The 22,074-nt window shown below is 34.8% G+C and overlaps 1 protein-coding gene across 1 annotated transcript in view; it reads right to left on the reverse strand.

Annotated features, from left to right (window-relative positions):
- RIT2 (Ras like without CAAX 2) overlaps positions 1–22,074 on the reverse strand; it is a 363,856-nt gene that overhangs the window by 282,053 nt on the left and 59,729 nt on the right. The window contains exon 2 of the mRNA XM_027068876.2: positions 9,131–9,187. Coding sequence (XP_026924677.1) covers positions 9,131–9,187 — 57 coding nt within the window. The remainder of the gene's footprint in view (positions 1–9,130; positions 9,188–22,074) is intronic.

Raw genomic sequence — 22,074 nt, forward strand, 5'->3', positions numbered from 1 at the left:
AGAGTTGAGTAGGAAGCTAGGTATATAAGTCTGGAATCCAGGAAAGAAATAGGAGGTGGAGATACATATTTTTGAGTTGTAGCATGTAAATAACACCCAAGGCCATGACACTAAAGGAAACCAGCAAGGAAGGATACATAGATAGAGACGATAACAGAACCAAATACTGAGTCTTAGGGTCACTCCAATATCCAGGAGAAGAGAAAGAGCCAGAACCAGTCCAGGAGTCAGAGAAGCTGACACAATAGTTACCAAAGCTGTGTGGTATCCTGGATGTTAAGTGAAAAAAAAAGTGGATGAAATCTGAGAGTGCTAGACCAGATCAAATCCTGCTGGTAGATCAAAATGGATAGAATGAAAATCAACCATTGGATTAGCCACTACAGAGACAAAGTGACCTTGATAAAAGCACTTTTAGTGGAGTGATAGGATTAAAATCTGGCTAGAATTGATTGAAGAAAGTAAAAGAAGGGGAAGGGGAATTAGAACCTATGTTACAAACAACTCTTTGAGGGGCTTTACAGCAAAGACAGTGGGAAAATGAGGCAGACACTGGTAGAGAAAAATCCATCAAGAATTTAACGTTTTAAAAAATATTTAGGATGCCAGAAATAGCACATGTTTTTTAATATGGTGGGAAATGCTCCATAACAGAGAAAATTTGAGCAGGATGCTTCAGCAGAAGAGGAGGATGGGACCTACTGACTGGAAAGTGTGGTACTGGCTTATAAAGGAGCCTGGATAGTTCACCTAAGTAATAACTAAGTACTAAAATTAGTAGGAGCACCAAGTATAGGTAAAGAGAGGTGGATAGCTTTGGAAGATTCTTCTGGATGAGATGCTTTGGAAATGTATTCTGACTGCTTTCATTTTTCTCCATAAAGAAATAAGCAAGACCATCAAGTGAGTGTGAAGGTGGGGGAAGTTGCTGGTGCTAGAGTGAGAGAGTGAGTAGACAATGACCTGCATGTGTTTGCCAGGCTCAACTCCAAGCCCATTTGAGAGAATACATTTAAAGTGAGACCAGGGAGCACGGTCATGTTCAGCTAACCCAATGCAGTTTCAGAACAGCAAAGCTTTGGATTTAGCCTAGGTGGCACTTAGCTTACTACATCGTACATGAAAGGGCAAAGTGATCTGAAATTATATGATTATGGAACATAATTTAGGTAAAAAGGAAAAAAAAGGACACCAAAGTCAGTCACACATTCTCTAATTCAACAAGTATTCTGAGAATTCTCTGTAAAACATGCATTGTGCTAGGTGCTATGTGAGATACGGTGAACACAGCAGACATGGTCCCTACCGTCATTAAGCCTGCATCCCACATGGAGAAGCAGACAAAAAAAAATAACACAGTTTTTGATGTGGAATTTGATAAATGTTATTAAGGCGAAAAGCCATATGTTGATGTTGAGAATAAATCTGTATGTTACATGTGCACATGACTGTGTCTGGTTTATGTGTTGAGCAGTTAATTCAGGTGCAGTGGTAAAAGAAGACTTGTCTCGGGAGGTGATACACAAACTGACACCTTCAAGGTGAAAAGGAACCTCTTAGGTGAAGAGCAAAAGGAAGGTGTTCATGGTCCACAATGGCATATTGGCAAAAGCCAAAAGGCAAGGAAGAGCTTGCTTATAATATTTAAGGAACTGAGGAAATACTGGTGTGGCTGGAGCATAGCAAACAAGAGGGTATTACAGGATGAGTGGAAAGATCAGGGGCCAGTGTGTAGGCAGAATTCAATTTCTGATCTGATTCTGTACTAATTTCCTTTCTATTTTAACATGTATGGCTTTCCAGAGTCACTCAATAATGTAATTCTTCAATTTCAGTTTATAAGCCTTGATTTCCTTCAAGAATTCTACTCTGGCACTTATTCTACCTGGTAATAATACACCTCGTTCTCCAAACCTCATGTTATCCCTTCAGTGCTGCTCTGTAGACCATAGCTTTGTGGTTGGCTCACTAGAATAATTGGATACATTAACCTATGCTAATGTATAAATTTCTCCTAATGATTCTGGGCATTACCTCTCCCCTGAGCATTTACATTTTAACACAGGTTTTCTAGTGACACAAAGAAGTGACTCTATTAGTGCACATTTTAGACATTGAACAGGCCATTTCAATGTGATTCAAACACTATTTCTTTAAAATCCTTAGCTTAAGAACTTTGTATTTCACCAGAGATACTGAAAAATGTATACTTAATGTGGTATCTCTCTCCTACACTGGTATAATCACACTGATATATTTCATGCTCACACATTGCAGTGCAATCACAATCATTAGACAGGATGCTATCCACAGATGACCTCTGTATATTTTTGATGTACTTTGCCACCTATGCAAAGCCCCTGTTTTCTCAAGCTTCCCAAATCATTCAGGGAGACTTAAATCTCTACATGACATTTTATTCTTTTCTTGTAGAGTGTGTTACAGTCCTTACTGATTGTTCAGAAAGAATATAAATCTTTCAGATGAGTGTGTTATGCAGTATTCATAGCCAGTAAGTGAAACTGGAGGTCTAAAACACTAAAAGAGGAAAAGCATTCACAGCTGAGTCAATTACAAAAGTATGTGTTCCTTGAGATAGGATATGTAAGAACAGCTGTAAACCTGTTGGTCATATACATTTCTGGGCACTATGAAAACTGAATAACTATATGGACAGGTAGACTAATATAGTGATAACTGATTCCTGGCTTGTTAAAGCTATTTTCCTTCTGCAGGAAAAGCAGCACAAAGAAACAATTGGATAGGTCTTTAAGGCCAGTTTCCTGTAACCAAATTATGTGCTGTACATTTTTTAATGACCTCAAGTCATCCTAATGCGATGCGGAAAAAAGGACAGTTGGACTCCAAATAAAGAGATATGATCAACTCTTACAGATAATGAAATAAAGTCAGGCAGGGAGGGGCGCCTGGATGGCTCAGTCGGTTAAGTGTCCGACTTTGGCTCAGGTCATGATCTCGCGGTTTGTGAGTTCAAGCCCTGTGTTGGGCTTTGTGCGGACAGCTTGGAGCCTGGAGACTGCTTCAGATTCTGTGTCTCCCTCTCTCTCTGCCCCTCCCCTGCTCATTCTCTGTCTCAAAAATAGACAAAATATTTTTTTAAAAAATCAGGCAGGGAAGCTCAGTGAAGAATGTTCCACTGTGCACTCCTACTATTTTGTGCACCATTCATTCCTGTGCCTTGTACAATGCCTGAATCATGGTAGCTACCCAAGAAATATTTGTTAATAAATTAATATTGAATGCAGAAGAAGAAGCAGAAGAAAAGAAAGAGTAAAAAGAGAAAGGAGAAGAAATAATAATTGACATTAGCATAGTCCTTTTAATTTTTAAAGAAATTTTCTTTTGGCAACCATTTTAGGTCAAGAAATAGCTATCAACATACATAGGAAATTTGTACTAAAGACCCTAACACACCTCTGATTAATTATTAGTCTAATTGTTCCCTAGGACTCTAAAGTTAACTGTAGCAAAGTGTAAAATTAATACTTTTCTAGAAATGTATTTGTTCATCCATTTTTCATTTAGTAAATACTTCTTGAGGATCTACTATATGTCTGGCACTCTACTAAGGCCTTGGCAAACACTAGTGAATAGTATATTGCAGTTCCTAACCTTATTGCCCTTTAATTAAACAGATAACTAATTTTAAAAGTTATTTAAGGGGCGCCTGGGTGGCTCAGTCGGTTAAACGTCCGACTTTGGCTCAGGTCATGATCTCATGGTTGGTGGGTTTGAGCCCTGCATCAGGCTCTGTGTTGAAAGCTCAGAGCCCAGAACATGCTTCAGATTCTGTGTCTCCCTCTCACTCTGCCCCACCCCAACTCATGCTCTGTTTCTCTCTGTCTCAAAAATAAATAAACATAATTTTTTTAAGTTATTTAATTAAAGGGGCACCTGGGTGGCTCAGTTGGTTGATTTCAGCTCAAATCAGGTTCTCACAGTTCATGAGATCAAGCCCCACATTGGGCTCTATGCTGAGAGCACACGGCCTGCTTGGGATTCTCTCTCTCCCTCTCCCTCTGCCCCTCCTGCTCTTTTTCTCTGAAAATAAATAAATAAACATTAAAATTTTTAAATTTTATTTAATTATATATTGATAAATGATATTAACATAATATTCAAGGTTCTGAATGAATGTATGAAAGTAGGACATATTTTATTTTGGGTAATCAAAGGGGGCTCTCTTGAGGATGCAATAGTTAAGCTGAAACTTGACCAATGTATGAGTTGCCCAGGCAAAGATGGAAAGTGGAGAGGTAAAGAGCATTCAGGGTTAAAATATATGCATAAATGTTCTAAGGCAAAAAGGGGCTTGGAAGTTGGCTAATCTAAAAAGTGGTAGATGTTTTTGAAGCCCAAAAGGGGGTAGAGTGTGACAAGTGTGTAAGCAACAGTAGCAAACCATGAGAGTCTTTATTCTTAAATTTTTATTTTTCACCCTAATCACGATTGACAATATTGGGGATTGTTAAGAAGAGCAAATTTATGTTTTAAAGATATTTGTGGAATCTGTGTAAAAAGCAACTGTATGAGTTAGTCTAAATTGGAAATGGAAGTAGCTTAGAATAAGAAGGCAGCAGAGGTTCTGGAAAGATGGGGATAGGTTCAAGATAGTTTCAGGAGGTAGCAACAACAGACTTTGGTGAGTGATTAATACAGGACAAGTTGAGACAGGTATCAAGGATTCCCGTTGGGCTTTGGCGTGAGATCCTGGTGGATAAAGGGGCTTACCATGATGAATAATCCTGAAGGAAGTCTACTAAGCATCATCAGTTATTAGTTAAAGTTGGGGCATGTTTAGTTTTATCTGCCTTGGAGCTATCTAAATGTACAAAGTTAAGTAGTCTGTCAATAATATTTATTTTCATCTCAGGTAAGAGTACAAGACTTCAGATATTTAAACCTTTAGTCAATCCTATAAGACCTTTGAAGACCTGATCCCTGACAAATCTTTACCTCCCTCCTGCCACTCTGCACATTATGTCATTTATTTCATCTTCAGGACTTCTGGTTCCAGAAATGCCCCATCTCAGTCACATGCTGTATTTTTTTGTTTTGGTGCCAGCATTTTTTGTTCTTCTGGGAATGTCTATTTTTCCTTCCTCTTCACTTGCCTAATTCCTATGCACCCTTCAAAACTCAGTACAGAAAACATTTGCTCTACACGTATTCTCTACCCCTTCTGGTTGGGTGAGATGTTCCTATATTGTCCTTCTTCTGCACCTTGTGTTTTTCTCTTTCATAAATTCATTGATGATCTTGTTTGCTGATTTATCTTCTCCACCTAATTGGGAGTGTTTTGAAAGCACAGATTGTGTTTTTATCTCTATGTATAGAGTGTGTAACATCATACCTGACACCTAATATGTACTAAATAGATATATGAGTTTTACATATATTTACAGGGGCACCTGGGTGGCTCCTGTAAACAGGCTTGCAGAGAAAGGAGGCTAAAACAATAGTCTTTGAGGACAGGGAGAGATAATTATGAATATGACTTGATCAAAGTTATGACATTCCATAATGAAGAGTGAACACAAATCCTTCATGGTTCACAGTTTTCCATCCAATATTAAATGTTATATTGAAAGCAATCTTTTTGATACTACATCTTTTTCCATCTGCATAATTTGCCAAGCAAAGTTACCTATTTTTCTATGCTCACATTTGCCTTCATTTGATTATGAATAAAAGCATGAACAGAAACACTTCTCAACATATAAAGACATTAATAAACAGTAATTTGGACTAAATATACAGTCCACAAATGAGAACCTGATATTTACATTGTTGGATTGGAGGAAAGTAACACCATATTATATTTCAGAAAAAAACAACAACTTGATATCTAATGGATAATAAATTAAAATTACATGCAATAACATTTTTAATTTTGAGCAAGTTACAATAAAATTTAAAGGACACAGCAAAACAAACTGTTCTAGGTCATTCTCTCAAATATCTCAAGCTTTTGAGAAATCCAGACTTCTCTAAAAAGTCTCCTCAAAGGATTTGAATTCTAGAATGGATGGCAGGAATGTCTTGGTTTTTAAAACACATCAGAAACTGTGATCCTAATCACAGTGAATACAACTTTAAGAGGGGGTCACTGAACTTTCTCTCCATTCTTTCAAAATCCTTCAGCACTTTGCTTCTTTCTTATAGTAATAACTGACTTCATAGATGGCTTAAATATCTGTGTATTTGTCTTAATTTCTATTGTTGAGTTGAAAAGTCCTTGAGGGCTTGAACTGTGCGATATTAAACTTTTATTTCTAGAGGACCAGCAGATTGCTTGGCAAAGAGTAGGCATTTAAATTTTTTGCTAATTTAATTGTAAGCAATGGTTATCTCTAATGACTTATTGCTAATTAAAAATAGCATGTGTATTTATTACAAAGGGTTGAACATCAAGGCTTTGGTCAAAATATTTCTTCTTATTATTCCATAATTACTTTACTATGGGAAAATCAAACTGTACTTAATGCCTAATGCTTAGAGATACTCATTTTAAAGATTAAATTAAAGCTTCAATTTATCTACATTTGGCACCTAATTAAATTAAATTAAATTAAGAAACTTAATTTAATTTTTGAGAGGTCTTCTTATGAAAGAATAGAATCAATACCTTTCAATATCCCTTTCATAGTATCTTCAGTGGATTTGCAGATGCTAGACCCACTGGTTACTGACATTGAAAATGTTCAGTTAATAAGGAAAGCAATTACTCCTTCGGCTAGATCATTGGTACCAGATAATATCCTTCATTCTTGTCAGTAATAAAGGAAACCTAAACTTTCAGAATTGATGTAGATTTGAGAGAAAAATAATTTTAAGATAAATATAAGGGAGAGAATAAAATTATGCAAATCCTTCAAACATTTCAGAGAAAAATTCTCCAAAAACCTCAGTCAGTAGGATGACAAACAGTTCTGCACAGAATGGAAAAGGTATTCATTTCCTACATAAATTGTGAAATAAGTATCCTTGATAGGCATATTCTTCTCTAATTTGTATGATTTTCAAAATGCACTAATACAAATTTCCTCTTAAGGAGTTATTAAGTCAGCCAGCCTGAGTTATAGTTATGTAGCTTGAGCAGATGAAAGGTGAATTATTGGCACCTTTACCTTCTTCAAACAGGATACCAATGGAAAATTATTAACCAATATTTTCATTAGAGAAGACAGGAAATGAAATGATGGGAAAATTGAATTGATAGTAATAAAGTGCTCTGTGTCTCCACTTTCAAAATTCTTCCTCTAAAGCTATTTTATTTATAGCCAGATAAAGGTATGATTTTAGATGTCTGTTAATACATAATGTCCAGTTATCTTAATTTCAAATGATGGATGTACTTCATAGAAATCTAAAGAAATCATCATCATCTTCTCATTTCTTCCCCTTGAAAGAACCATTTATAATTTATTCACACATATTGCCCTAATCAAGCCATTAGATGAAAGGCTGGTGAGCAAAGGTAGCTTTTGCAAACACCAATGCATATAAAGCTTAAACAATGATGAAAAGTAATGAACAACAGAGTGAATTTGTGATTTAATAAATGATATACTGTACTGTTGGATTTTCCAACAAGATAAAAGATTCAGAGCTTTTGCCTAGAGATTTCTCCTCTTCTGTAATTCATAGTGTGTTAGGCAAAGTCACCAGCATTCCAGAATCAAGATGTTTGAAAAATGGATTTAGAGGATTGCTTCTAAAACTTTACAAAGTGATTACTGTCTCTTCAGAAACAAAAATCAACTCCTTGAGGAAGTATTTTCTGATTAATGATGTATAAATTTCCTGCACTGAAATCTTACTAATCAGTTCAACTGATGAAGTCTTGCTGAATTGTAGAACATTTAGAAACAAGTACATTTTATTCATTTCAGTAGTAGTATTTAGGCAAATGTCCTATATCCTATCACATATAGGATAACATTTTTTTAAACACAGTAGGACCTTGAATTGAAATTGCCTGATGAGCAAAATAGAAATTAGAGGATCATACCCATTGGAAGTGAGGATAGGTGATAATCAGACAAAGGGAAGAAAGAGGATAAGTGATGAGATGTGTAGTCCAGGCAACCTGGCAACCATGAGGGGTCCAGAACTAGGTGTTTTCCTCTCCCATGAATTAACACTTTGATGTGTTTTCAGTGCTAGTGTATTAGTGCCATTAGCACTATGGCAGACTCTGCGAATTTTCAACCGATCCTTTAGAGTAAGCTCTTTGCAGGAGTAAAGCAGTTTTAAAGACATCTTTTCTGCTCTGATTGAGGGAGAAAACTTGTTCCCAATTACAATCTTCTTATACTTAGTATGATAAAAAAAAAGAAAAATGAACAGGAAAAATGAAACATGGCTGGAGTTTTGGCTCTAACAATATTTTGATTCTTTGGGTCTCAGTTTCCCCACCTACAAGATGAGAATGGTGAATAAAATTATATCTATACCTAAAGTACTTTCCAAATGAACAATTAACATGGTTAAGTAATTGTGCAATACAAGATCTAGACACTGATAAAGTAGGCAAATGACCACATAAGCATACAATAACATCACTTATCTTATCCAAAGCAGAGCTTTTCAAATGCAGGTAGATATCTATTAGTGGATTCTGAAATCAACTTAATGTACTCCGGCCATCGTTTATCAGGATAAAGACAGAGAACAAACTGAGGGTTGCTTGAAGGGAGGCAGGTGGGCGGAAGGACTACATGAGTGATGGGCATTAAGAAGGGCATTTGTTTGAATGAGTGCTGTATGTAAGTGTGTATTGTGTGTAAGTGATGAATCACTGAGTTCCACTCCAGAAACCAATACTACACTGCATGTTAACTAACCTGAATTTAAATAAATAAATTAAAAAGAAAAAAAACAGAATAGAATGGAAAATACAAGAGTGCATATCAAGAAGTAAGGACAAATATCGTTTCTCAAAGTCTGTATTGTGGGACCTTAAGTATTCTGTATTTATGTGTATGTGTACTGGGTCAAAGTGTAAAACATATTTCTTATTGTCTATAGACATCAACAATATTTGTCAGCCACTTATATAGTGTCTCTTTATTTGGGGTAAAGGAGAAAAGAGGCTTATACTCACCAATAGTGGGGTCATGATAATCAGGAAACTGATGACTAATAAACTGCATTGTCATTGCTGAAAAAAAATAAATGCAATTTAATAAAAACTCACCAGCTCATCAATAAATTATTCACCAATGTAGTTCATCAGTCTTTTTTTATTTAATAAAATTTTATTTTCCAAAAATAAAATTTTTGGAAATTTTTAATAAGATCTAGTCAGTGACTTATTTCTCTGAGTGACCGAGTGACTAGTTTAATTATGCAACATGAACCACCAAATGATAGGGAAAGTTCTAGAGAAGAAAAAATGTGTCTAAAGGGAAAATAATGCCAGAAACTTCTCTCTGGAATAAATATGTCTAAATTGTAAGTGTATTTTAATGAAAAATTGCCTTGTGGTAAAAACAAGAAGGATATTGACATAATGAGAATATAAAGTAGCTGTAAGGGACTTTTTGGCTTGCTCTGGTGTAACAGTTGGTATTAGTTGGGAAGCTCTTTTCATTGCAGGTCTGGTGTGTGCTCTGGGACTTATCTTCCTCATTGTTAAGATAAGGAGATAATCTCTGAAGTCTCTATTAGTTATAAAGGTACATGATTGTATGAATTTTTATCCTTAGCCAGCTTTTTAATTAAAATTATTTGTCACTTTTATTTTGCCTAATCCATGCTATTTAGGTCCTTTTATTAATTTTCATTACTTTCTGGGTATTTCCTCCAAATTCTCCACATTCTTTTCAAATCAATAATTTTATAAAATATTTATAATGTTTCTATTATAGCTTCTTCATGTAAATTTTCATTATTAGTAGACAAAGGCAATGCTGAAGTAAAGCAACAAACTTGGAAAAAGAATTAGTATATAGTTATCTTCCTTTTCTCTTGTGTGTTCTCTCTTAGTCTGTGTTTGTGTGTGTGTGTGTGTGTGTGTGTGCATGTGCGTGTGTGTGTGTGTGTGTGTGTGTTTGCGCGTGTGACAAAGACTCTCTCCTTGATCAAACTTTAGTTAGCCTCCCCTGAGTCTTCCTCTCAAGGAAACCCTGACCTAGGTTCCTGTCCCTGCTAGACCAGCATAGCTCAGTGATAGCAAGAAAGCTGCTAAATCATGTTGGTGAGAATGTCCCACGCTTGATACCGAATCCCCCTGGCCTGCCTTCAGCAAGAATCCTTTTAGGTCTATTTGGCAAGAATTCCCCTATTTCTGATATCTCCTGTTAATAATTTTCCACCAATGCTTGTCCCCACTCCTTGCCTATAAATTCTCATTTTCCCTTGTATTTAGAATTGAGTCCAGTTTTTTAATGAGTTCTCTTTTCCCCTTCTGCAATAGTTCCTGAATAAAATCTATTTTTACCATTTTACTGTCCAGCTCTGATTTCCTTTAACAATGTGTTCATGCTTCAGCAATGTTTGGAACAGGGAAGACAGTTAAATTCAACAAACTTGTATAAGACATTAGTCTAAACTCAGTTTGAAATGCAAAGAAACAGAACCTGACCCAGTGAAAAAGAATTTCTGTTTACACTTTAATAGTGTTTACTTCCTGTCTTCGAATTGACAAAGGAAGTCTCCATATGAAAATATTACTCAATTTGACAGTTTAGGGCAAATTTTTGAAATGCAAATGAACATTTCTTACAGATAGCTTTAGGACTTAGGATATTTCAAGTAAACAAACTGAAAGCAACATGTTTATTAAGTAGATATCAGGGGGAATTTGGAAAACATTTTCATGAGTTTTAAAAAGAGCAGTCTCCTCTATCTATTACCACCTGTTGGTTTATTCCCAGCTAGAGCACAAAGGTCAGAGGCCTGGCCTCCCAGTGAACACTTGGCTTGGCTAGTCAATCAACTAAATTTCAAAGATAGTTCAGACTTGTTAAAGTTAGAACTAAAATGAGGAGATTCTCACTCCACTCTACTCAAAGCAGAGAGATATACAACTCTATACAATGTGACAAGAGCATCATCCATCTTATGATAATTATTTAGACTAAAATCTTGAAAAATGTCTTTGGATATATTCCCTTTCATATCCTCCATCTAGTCTCCATGAATTTTTATTTTATTTCCAAAATATCTGTCCAGTATGTCTTCTTTCTGATATTACTCTAGTTCAAAATCTTATATCTTAAATCCCTATTGCCATAGACTTAAAATTGACTCTCATAGCTATTTTATTTATCTTCCATTAAACCTTCCACAAAGACACCGGAGTCATTTAAAAAAAAAAAATCCTGCTACTCATATGTGAGCAACTGCTAAGAGAAAAACCATGCTAGCATATGTGGTCCTTCATGTGCCCATCATACCTCTTCAGGCTTGACTTCCAGTACTGCCCAAACAGCTTCTCTGTGTTCTCAGACTTATGGAAGAAAGGATTTTCCACCTATGAGGATGCCTTTGTCCTATGGCATAGCATGGCCTTCACCTTCTCCCTCATTTTTATATCATACTAACAAAGATTCTACTTGACTAAACCTTCATCAGGCTCCTCTGAACCCTCCTCTAAACCAGGCTGTGACCTTCAGGCTTCCATGCTCATCTCTGCTTTGCCAAGTTTTAGCAACAATCCTACAAAGTTATTTTAGAGGGAATTCTCCACACTTGATATCTGGTCACCCTTGGTAACTGATCAAATTCCTCATCCCCCATGATTACTTTGGCCTACCTTCAGCAAGAATCCTATTAAGTTTATTTAACCAGAATCCTCCTTACCCTCTTAGTGATTTTCTATCCACTGACCCCCAACTCACTCCTTGGCTATACATTCCCACTTGTCCTTCCTGTATTCAGAATTGAGCCCAGTTCTGAACTGAGGGAAGCCTCTTTCCCCTATTGTAATAGTTCCTGAATGAAATCCATCTTTACCACTTTACTGTCCAGCTCTGCTTTTCTTTGACAATGTTAATATCTCCACTCAACTGTCATACCACTCAATCAACACATTTAAACTCTTCACTGACCAGGTACCAATACATGATAGCCATGGAAGTTCCTAAGAAGCATTAGAAAGCACTGCGTATACTTAGGGGCTAAGTTAATTTCTATAAACCTAGGAAATTATTTTGAAGGTGAAGTTTGGAACAACTGTAAGGAAGAATATGTAAGCATTTTAAGAACTAATAGATATATTAGATACTAGACTTGAGATTCACAAAGCCAGTGTCAGAAATAAATGAATCAAAGATTTATCTTTTACACTTATTTATAAGAATACCTAGCATATATTTAGATGATGGAGTTTGTGCTTTAATGGAAACCTGCTGCTTATTGTATAATTGAAAAAGCCCTTCAATTCTCAAATCCTCTGACCTACCACTGAGACAGAACCAAGGAAGAGAGAGCCAGCTGAGCTTTGTTCCAGAACTTCAAAAGAAAATTTTAGAAAGATTGATTTGTAAAAGTTTCTTTTGTGTTTTACAAAGTGGATGCCTGATGGGGTATCTAAGAGCCATTTCCCTTTGTGGAGATAATATGTAAAACAAACAATTTTTGAAAAATCTCTCCTAAATACATGTCAGATTCAATGCTGAAATAAGTAATCTACTAAATATCTATCAATTGTCCTGGGACCTAAATTTTATTTATTTTATGATACACAGGTTTACATCCTCAAAATCAGGGGATTCTATTTTCTTTTGCCATACAGTCATTCTGTCAGAAACTCAAAAATAGCCCCTCCTTTTTCTTTAGAGATTTATTGTATTGCCTTTATAATATCTTAATACATTGTTTTTCAAGTATCTAATGAAAATGAAGGTCTATGTCTTCTTCCCAAAGTATACATTCCTATAAACATATGTATACAATATTAAGAGATATGTGGGGACCATTAGGTCCTAAGTAAAAACACTTGTCCTAGCAAATACCCACATAGGTCAGAAATCAGTCCTTTGCTTAAAAAGAGGACATCCATAAAAACTATGATTTAACTTTCCTCTATTTATTCCGTGCATATTTATCTTTTCAAGTTTTCTAACTCTACTGGGGACAGTTTTAGGAAACCGTATTATCCTAAGAACTTACCAATCTAGGTTTTCAGTCTTTTCAGAGAAATGTGCCTTGTGATGTTTTAAATTTTGATTGTATCATTAGCTATTTCCTTCTCATAATTTTTTGTTTGCTTAAATTAGTTACTAGTTTGTCTATTTTGTTGATTTTTTCAAAGACTTTTAATTTTTATTTCATAATGATTACTATTATTAATAATATTATCCACTGACTTTCTTTTATTTCCTTTGCTGCTTTTTCTTTATTATTTTCCTGGTTGTATTTCTCTGGTTTACTTTTTTGTTAACTCAGTTCATTTATTTTTATCATTTTAATTTTTGTTGATATGAATTATCCATTATCTCAGTTTTCTATCAATAGTTTGATATTATTTTTCAGAAATTTAAGATTTATATTTGTATTTTTCTTTTCACCTAGGAGTCAATAAATAGAAAGCTCTTTTCAGTAAAAGCTGGAAGAGATTTTTTGCTTATTTTATTTTTAATTTTAATTTTATTGCCTTATGATCAGAGAGTATTTTCTAATAACTCTATGTAACTTGCTGATGTTTTTGGCATCTTAATATATAATCAATGTGTTTAGTAAAATAAAGTATATTGATAAGAAAGTAGTATTTGATATATGCATCAGTAAGATTTACTTTATTATTTTAACTGTTTTATAACCTTATATTTTGTCTACTGATCTGTCTCATGTTGATAACGGTGTATATTTCACACATTATACATAACTATTGTTTTATTCAGTGTATAAATATTGTGACTGTAATATTTTCATTGTGGTTTATGGCTTTTATTATTAAAAAGTATCTTTCCTCATCTCCTTTGGTAATTTTTGTCTTTTTCATCTGATATCAAGAGTGTAATCACTGCTTTATTTTTATTTTTATTTGCTTAGTCTTTCTTTGCCAATTATTTTCCTTTTGTCATTTTAAATTATTGTATGTTAGGCAGGTCTATTGTATACTACATAGGGTTGGAAATTGTTTAATAGCCAATTTGAAAATTGTTTTCTTTTAATAGGTAAGTTTATTTTATTCACACTTACCTATTCTTATTTTTCCTCATGTCTTTTCATGGCTTGATAGCTCATTTCATTTCAGCACAAAGTACTATTCCATTGTCTGGATATACCACAGTTTACTTATTTACTCACCTCCTGAAGGACATCTTGGTTGCTTCTAAATTTTGGCAATTATGAAAAAAAGCTATAAATATCTGTTTGTAGGTTTTTATGTGGCTGTAAGTTCTCAACTCCTTTGGGTAGATACCAAGGAGTATGATTGCTGGCTATGTTTATATCAGATATGTTTAGTTTTGTAAGAAGCTGCTAAACTGTCTTCCAAAGTGCCTGTACCAGTTTGCATTCCCACCGAAAATGAATATAAGCTAATTTATTTGAAATTTAGCTCCCCATCTTTGCCAGCATTTGGTATTGTCAGTATTCTTGATTTCAACCATTCTATTAGGTATATAGTGGTGTTTCATTTCCATTCATATTTCTCTGGTGACATATCATGTGACACATCTTTTTATATGTTTATTTGCCATATATGTTTTTTCTTCAGCAAGTATCTGGCAAGGTCTTTGGCCGTTTTTAAATCATGTTGTTTGTTTTCTTGTCATTGAGCTTTATGAGTTCTTTGTATATTTTGGATAACAGTCTTTTATCAGCAGTGTCTTTTGGAAATAGTTTCTCCTAGTCTGTGACTTATCTTCTAATTAATTCTCTTGATATTGTCTTTGGCAGAGCAGAAGTTTTTAATTTTAATAAAGTCCAGCTTATTATTTTTTTCATTGATTATGTAAAGATGTTGTAAAGACATTACCATACCCAAGGTCCTCTACATTTTCTCTTATGTTATCTTCTAGAAGTTTATCTAGAAGTTATCTTCCAGGTTTGCATTTTACATTTAGACCTATGACTCATTCTGAGTTAATTTTTTTGACCTGTTATAAGGTCTATGTCAAGAATCTTTTCTCCCCCCCCCCCCCCCGCCATGGGATTGTCCAGTTTTTTTCCCCACACCATTTGTTAAAGAGACTATCTTTCCTCTATTATATTGTCTTTACTCCTTTGTCAAAGATCAGTTGGCTATATTTATGGGGCTATGAACCTGAGGTGTAGGTCAGGAAAGAAAGGAAATGGATTTTGGTGAACACATAGGAGTCTCTGGCATACAGGGGAAAAGACTGTCAGAAAGAAATGTGAAAATGTCAAATGAAGAAAAATAAAATGTCACTTTCCCCTCCCCAAAAGAATAATCATTCCCTGAAAAACTAAGGTCTTATGTTACTGTTTTTCTTACTAATTTCCATGAGGGATAGTTCAATATTTTTCTAAATAAAGCATCTTTTAATTTTTGCTGAACACTTCAAGGAATTATTACAAAAAACATACTTGTTTAAATTTTTGTAAGTTGAAGTAATCTACATAGTGGAAGTCTACATAATTTGATAATGTAGATTTAAAAAAAGTAATTCTCTAGCTGGGAGTATATCTGAAATGATGGGTAAAGTGTTACTGTGCTGTTTGCTGGGTTTTTTTTTTGTTTTTTTCAGGTGAACTCTGACCATCATGAAAAATCTGGACAGGAAATAGTGGTGGGAGGTTTGTCATGCTCATACACATAAGCACTTCTCCTTAGGTCAGTCTGACTATCACTGGCTTAGGAATACAAAGAAAGAACAGAGTACATACAGGTAGAGAAGACATTTAAAGATCAAAAAGTTGAGTCATCCACTGTAATCTTTAAAAAAGTAATTAGGGATAGAAATAAAGAATATTTGGTGGACTCATACTCTTTTTCATATCTAAAATTATTACAGTTAGTGGATGACCTTTGTTAGCAAACAAGATACTTCCCCTCCCACTCCATTGAAATGGACATTTACTTAATACTAAGTTACAGATCAGGAAGTACCTGATGGTTTTGTATCAAAGAACCTTTTCCATTACTAGTGGCCATCCATTAACATACGTTATGTAAATGTAGCGCTTGCCTGAACTTTATAAAACATTCATTTAATACATATGATAAATAATAGGCAATTGCATTTTGATGTTCATACAAAGTAGTGGTGAGAGATTAAATACAATCTTTTTTTTTTTAAAAAACAAACCCATTTTGATTGGACTCCTCTTTTGCATGCATATGTTCTTTATTTAAATTTCCATTTTATTATTCAGATATTCCAATAATTTATTATTTCACTTTAAAGTTAAATTTAAATCAACGCTTTCTTGTTTTGCATAATTCAGTATTAAGCCATCAAATTTACCTACACAAAAAATCTGACAATATTATATATCACCTTGCTTGGAATGTCAATGGTATTTGCCCTGAGGCAGAGACTATCAGTTATGAAAAAGAAAATTTATAGAAAGAAAGGAAAAGTTTTCTACAATTTTTTTAATAGATTAAAATACTGCATAAAATTACACTACTTTATTATTACTCTCCTCAGCTCCCCCACCCCCAAAGGAGTTTAATATTTATGGAAAGTACTGAGCTGAAACACTTTGGAGAATGATACAATCTAATTACACAAAGATAGAAGTTGACAAGTCATTGCTTTCCCTTTGGGACGTTAAGCCCTGTCAGTGGAGTAGGAAAGATGATGGGAATCTGGTCACTAAGATGTACTTCCACTTCTCTTTTGTTTTTTTGTGGTGTCTTAATAAAATTACTTAATCTCTCTATGTCATTTTTCTTAGCAAAATGAGGGGAAGAGAAAAGACAACTAAAAAATGCATCCGGATCAAGCATTTTGCAATCCCTCTTTGTTCATCCTGCCTTCCCCACCATCATCTGTTCTTCTTCCATTTAGGATCTCGTCCTGTTGTCTCTATTTTAGTTCTTTCTTTTATTTAGTCATTCTGTTCCAGCCATACTGACTTCTTGGGAGTTTTTCAAACCATTCCAGCTGTGATCCTTTCCAGGGAAGCCTTTGCTGGTGCTATTTACTTTGCTTGAATGCTCTATACCTAGATAAATGCTTTGCTTGCCTGTATCAGATTATGATTCACATGTGACCTCCTTTGAAAGGTGTTCTCACACCAGTGAATTTAAATCAAAATCCATTCCTCCTCACTAGAACTCCCTATGCTCCCTTCTTGATATTCATTCATTCATTCATTCTATTAAAACTATTAGGTTCAAGACACTGCTTTATATAATGTGTCATACCCTACTTTGGGTGCTTTGGGCACAGCACTGAAGAAAATGGACCCCTGCCCTTTAGGGTCTTAGATTCTAGAAGGGGGGGAATTGGAAAGGGAGACAAAAATAAAAATGCCACACACTTGCATATATATCAATGGTATGTTAGGTGGTGACAAATACTACTATGGAGAAAAGTAAAATTATTATAGGATCATTATTAAAATATAAAGATATATTACATTAAGATGGACTTCTGTGGGAAAAAATTAATGGATATACAATTTCCAAGAAGAAGAGGAACAAGGTCACATTTTTCACTATTCGAGAACTTGTTCATTTAGTTTTTAAAAGGAAAATGTCTTTTATGACTCAATTGATATATTTATAAGAAATATATCATTATTTAAAACATCATTATTTAAAATAAGCTGAGAATTGTTTCCTTTAAAACAATTTAAATTTATGATGAAATTTTTAAATATCAATCTAAAAATGTACAAGTTGGGAGGCACCTGGGTGGCTCAGTTGGTTGAGCATCCAACTCCTAATTTCAGCTTAGGTCATGATCCCAGAGTTGTGGGATCACGCCCCACACTGGGACTTAAGATTCCCTCTTTCTCCTTCTGTCCTTCTTCTTTGCTTGTCCTCTCTATCTCTCTTAAAAAAATATAAATAAATTAGTTAAATACATAAAAGTGTACAAGTTGGGTACCTAATCTTTCAAAATCCCTTTAAGGAATAATTTAACAAAAATGTTTTAAAATCTATGCATTAACTTGACCAGGGTCACAGATCTATCACAGAATCAAGTTGTTTGGGCCATAGTACTCACTCCAAAGTCAGTCACTTTCCATTATGCTAATTGCTCCTTATTAATTCCCTTCTCTTAACTGAAAACCTGTGCTTTCTCATGAGCAGCTCATTTGCTGAATAAAAGCATGGATATGTGAGAAATCTTTATATTTTTGAATGAATAAATAAGTGAATAAGTCTAAAATTGTCTCGTAACTTATACTAAAACTCAGGTAAAAATGGTTGATAGTTCTCTTATTTTTCCACCAGCGTTCACAGTTACAAACATTTTCTAAAATGCATTGAATCTAGGGGTCAGAAACAGCCTCGTGAAAAGACATAGCATGGGGGTATTTCCCACCCTCCTGATTACGTTGAGAGAGATAAGGTGGCTCTCAACCTGTAATGCTCCCCAACAGGAATAATGGGATCTTTTTAAAGTCAAGGTGATAGGGAAGTATTAACAATAGCAGTATAAGAGGGTCTTTATCAAAGACATTCAAAGATTCCTCCTTACTTCTTTGCAGCTTTTAATAATGAAGAGTTTAAAATGTTTTTTTTTTAATTTATTTATTTATTATGAGAAAGAGAGAGTGAGAGTTCGAGCAGGGGAGGGGCAGAGAAAGAGGAAGAGAGAGAGAATCCTGAGCAGCCTCCACATTGTCAGTTCAGTGCAGAGACTGAAACCACAAACTGTGAGGTCATGACCTGAATCAAAACCAAGAGTCAGAGGCTTAACTGACTGAGCCACCCAGGCGCCCTGTAACTTAATAATTTTTCACTTAGTTATAAAACGTTTATTGCAGGTCTGGTATTTTTCCCTGTTCCCATACATCTGTGGATATAGGATAAGGATTGTTGAGAGGGAAGGGCTTGAGATCTGAAGGGTAAGGGGTAGATTCGAAAATGGCACCATTTGGTCGGGGGAATGGTACCTCATCAGAGAGATGGATGGGAGAGGCAGCCCTTGTAGTTCTCCACTTCCCAGAGGGTTTTCCCTTCCATGGAGAGCTTCCCTTCACTTCCTTTCTCTTCCTCTCCCCTATAAACTCTCTGCCAACAGAGAGAAATGGTGCTTTTCAGGACATTAAAAATTCTATTTATCTTCACTGACTGATTTTCAAGGATGATTGATGCCACACAAAAAGAAGTGATGGATATTAAAACTCAATATTTCCACTCATTCCTTTTTGCTCTTTGCTGACAGTTTATTCTGTACTCAATGAAACAAAGAAGAAAAATAGATATTTTCACCAATCATTTTCCAAGTATTTTATCATTTAGGATAAAACTCATCTCTTTAGGTAAATGAAATACTATTAATGCTTTAACACATGTACTAACATAGGTAAATATCTTTCTCCTTACTTAACTCTATTCTTAGAATATAATGGAGACAATTATTGAAGTCTGATTCATGTGAATGGATGACAGTAACCAGAAAGAGTCTTAAAGTGCTCAGATTTTAGGACATATTTGATTTGTCATGGAATTACGATAGACATTAATATCTAGTCTATATCAGAATTTATATATTCATTATTTGCTACAATAAGATTTTACTCTGTCTTGACACCCTGATCAAAGCATTTGCTGGCATTTCATCTTGTTAGTAACTGATAGACATCATACGTCTTGGGGCTGAAGGTTTTTCTTTCATAGCTTTTGGAATAAGATTCCCAAAGCATAAAATACCTGTGACTTATGTTACTGTAATAGTTTCATATTTGCTAAGAATTTTTCTTTATTAGGTGAATCTCCATCTTACTTCTAGGAATTTTGTGATACTCTTTATAGACTAGGTCATAGACTAGTAATGAAGTTCAGGACATGCTACCCCCGAATATGGTATGTTGGCATATTGAATATTTTAAAGTGAAGGAATCTGAGAAGCAGTAGGTGTAGGAAAGATTCTCAGTCTCTCTTGAAGCAGGTCATAAGACCCTCATGTGAGGGCTGCCCTCCTATACCTGGAGGAAAAGAGCATCCTTATCTCTGAAGAAGGAGGGATGCTGAGAGAATCAGAACAAACAGGACTTGGTAAGTACTCCCCATTTACCCATATACCAAAAGGGTATACCCTTCTGTCGTATCACATTTTTATGGCTTTTCACTTTTCCTTAAACCTATAAAAATAATTAGGCTTGGCCACTTCTTCAGGTCTTCCTTTCCTTATGAAGACTCCAGTGTCTTGTAAAACTTAAGTAAATTTGTATGCTTTCTCTTGTGAATCTCTTGTCAAGTCCAGCTTACAGGGTTCTAGCTTGAGAAGGGTAGAAGAAGAGATTTTTCCTCCCCTGCACTAGCCAGCTGCTGACCTTACCAGAAGGACACTGGAGTGAATGAATTATTTTCTCCTGCCCCATTATATCTCCCTTCTTCTTAACTGAAATTTCCCATTTAATGTCTTAAATAAACCTGGATTACCTGACTCTCTTCTTAAAACATCATTAGCTTCTATCAGTTTTTATAGTCCTTCCTGATAGAGTAGATGCTTCAGCCAGGGAGAAAAGCTCTGGAAAGGGAAGAAGGGTGATACCTTGAATAAAAGGCACAATTTTTCTGTGGCCTTACCCAGATCATCTATGTTTACGTTAATAATGCTAGCAATAATAAACTTTATAACATTATACTTTTTTAAATATAATGCCATATACTTTTAAGGGCATTTTTTGGTTTATACATTATCTAAACTATATGCTTCTTTTTATAGCATATATGAAATGACTAATAGAGGCTAATAGACTGGGTATGAGAAGCAAGATTTAGGGTAATCCTGGCAGAATGGAATAATGGAAAAAGCCAGAAATATGAATGCATAAGTCTTACATTTTAGTTAGAATAATCAATTTTACAGTTACAGAAGCATAGAATGAGTTCAACCTGGTATGATACCTGTTTCAAATGAAAAATGACATGGAGGTTAGGATTAGGTCTTAATAATTATGACTCAAGATAAAATTTAAAGGAGATGCACCATTTAGGGCAGATTGTCACAATCTCATTATTAAATCTCAACATACTGCTGTTTGGTTCTTTATACTGGATTTGTTACGGTGACATGTACAAATCCACGAGCTGGATTTAGCACTCATCCAGCCTCCATGACAAACATGCTTCCACCCCAACATGACTCTGACATGAGGTCTGCCTACAACTGGGCTTCTTCAGCTGACTTTCAAACACCTGATGGGTCAGGGCCTTGGCCACCTGGAGACTGAAAGCACAGTACTGGCGGACAACACAGGTGCTTGATCCATCAACATTTATAGAATCTAATCTTGCTTATTCTGTCTAGGGCAATGGTTCCCAATGTGCAGTCAAATAACTCCGAGGGATCTGAGAGACCTTTTCACAAGGGTTAATGAAGTTCTATGAGGCAGATAGGTGATTCCAACTGTCTTTTAAGCTAGATATCTTTGGAGATCTTAAAATATGTAAAATAATGCCATTATTCTCAAACATGTTTGTTGTTTTGAAAAATACAGATTTAAAAAATGTTATTTGTTGAAATATATTTTTATATTTTGTTGCAATATATTTTTTAATTAATACTTATTATAACTTTTTAATGCATTGATTCAATTTTATATATTTGTTACTTTTAATTTATAATATGGTACACAGCAATAGAAATAACCCATATAATCAAAAGTTTTTTTTGGGTCCTCAATATTGTCAAGTGACTGAAATGATTTTAAGACCAAAATGCTTTAGTACCACTGATCTAGAGCAAAACCTCAGCCCTGATTAAACAAAGGTAGGTGAAAAGATCTATGATTATTCACACCTCAAGTAATAACATTTTGAAAGCCTAAAATTAAAGATAAAACAATAGGGAAGCCCACTTGGTCAAGATACCTAACTATAACTCCAGATCTCTGTGTTTTTCTTCTTCCTCATTTCCTGTTGTTTTCTACCTTTCCTCCTCTACATCTCTATGTCATATATTCATGACCATTGTGCTGACATATATTCCTTTTTCATTT

The sequence above is a fragment of the Acinonyx jubatus genome, chromosome D3 (assembly GCF_027475565.1).
Source record: "Acinonyx jubatus isolate Ajub_Pintada_27869175 chromosome D3, VMU_Ajub_asm_v1.0, whole genome shotgun sequence".
Lineage (NCBI taxonomy): Eukaryota > Metazoa > Chordata > Mammalia > Carnivora > Felidae > Acinonyx > Acinonyx jubatus.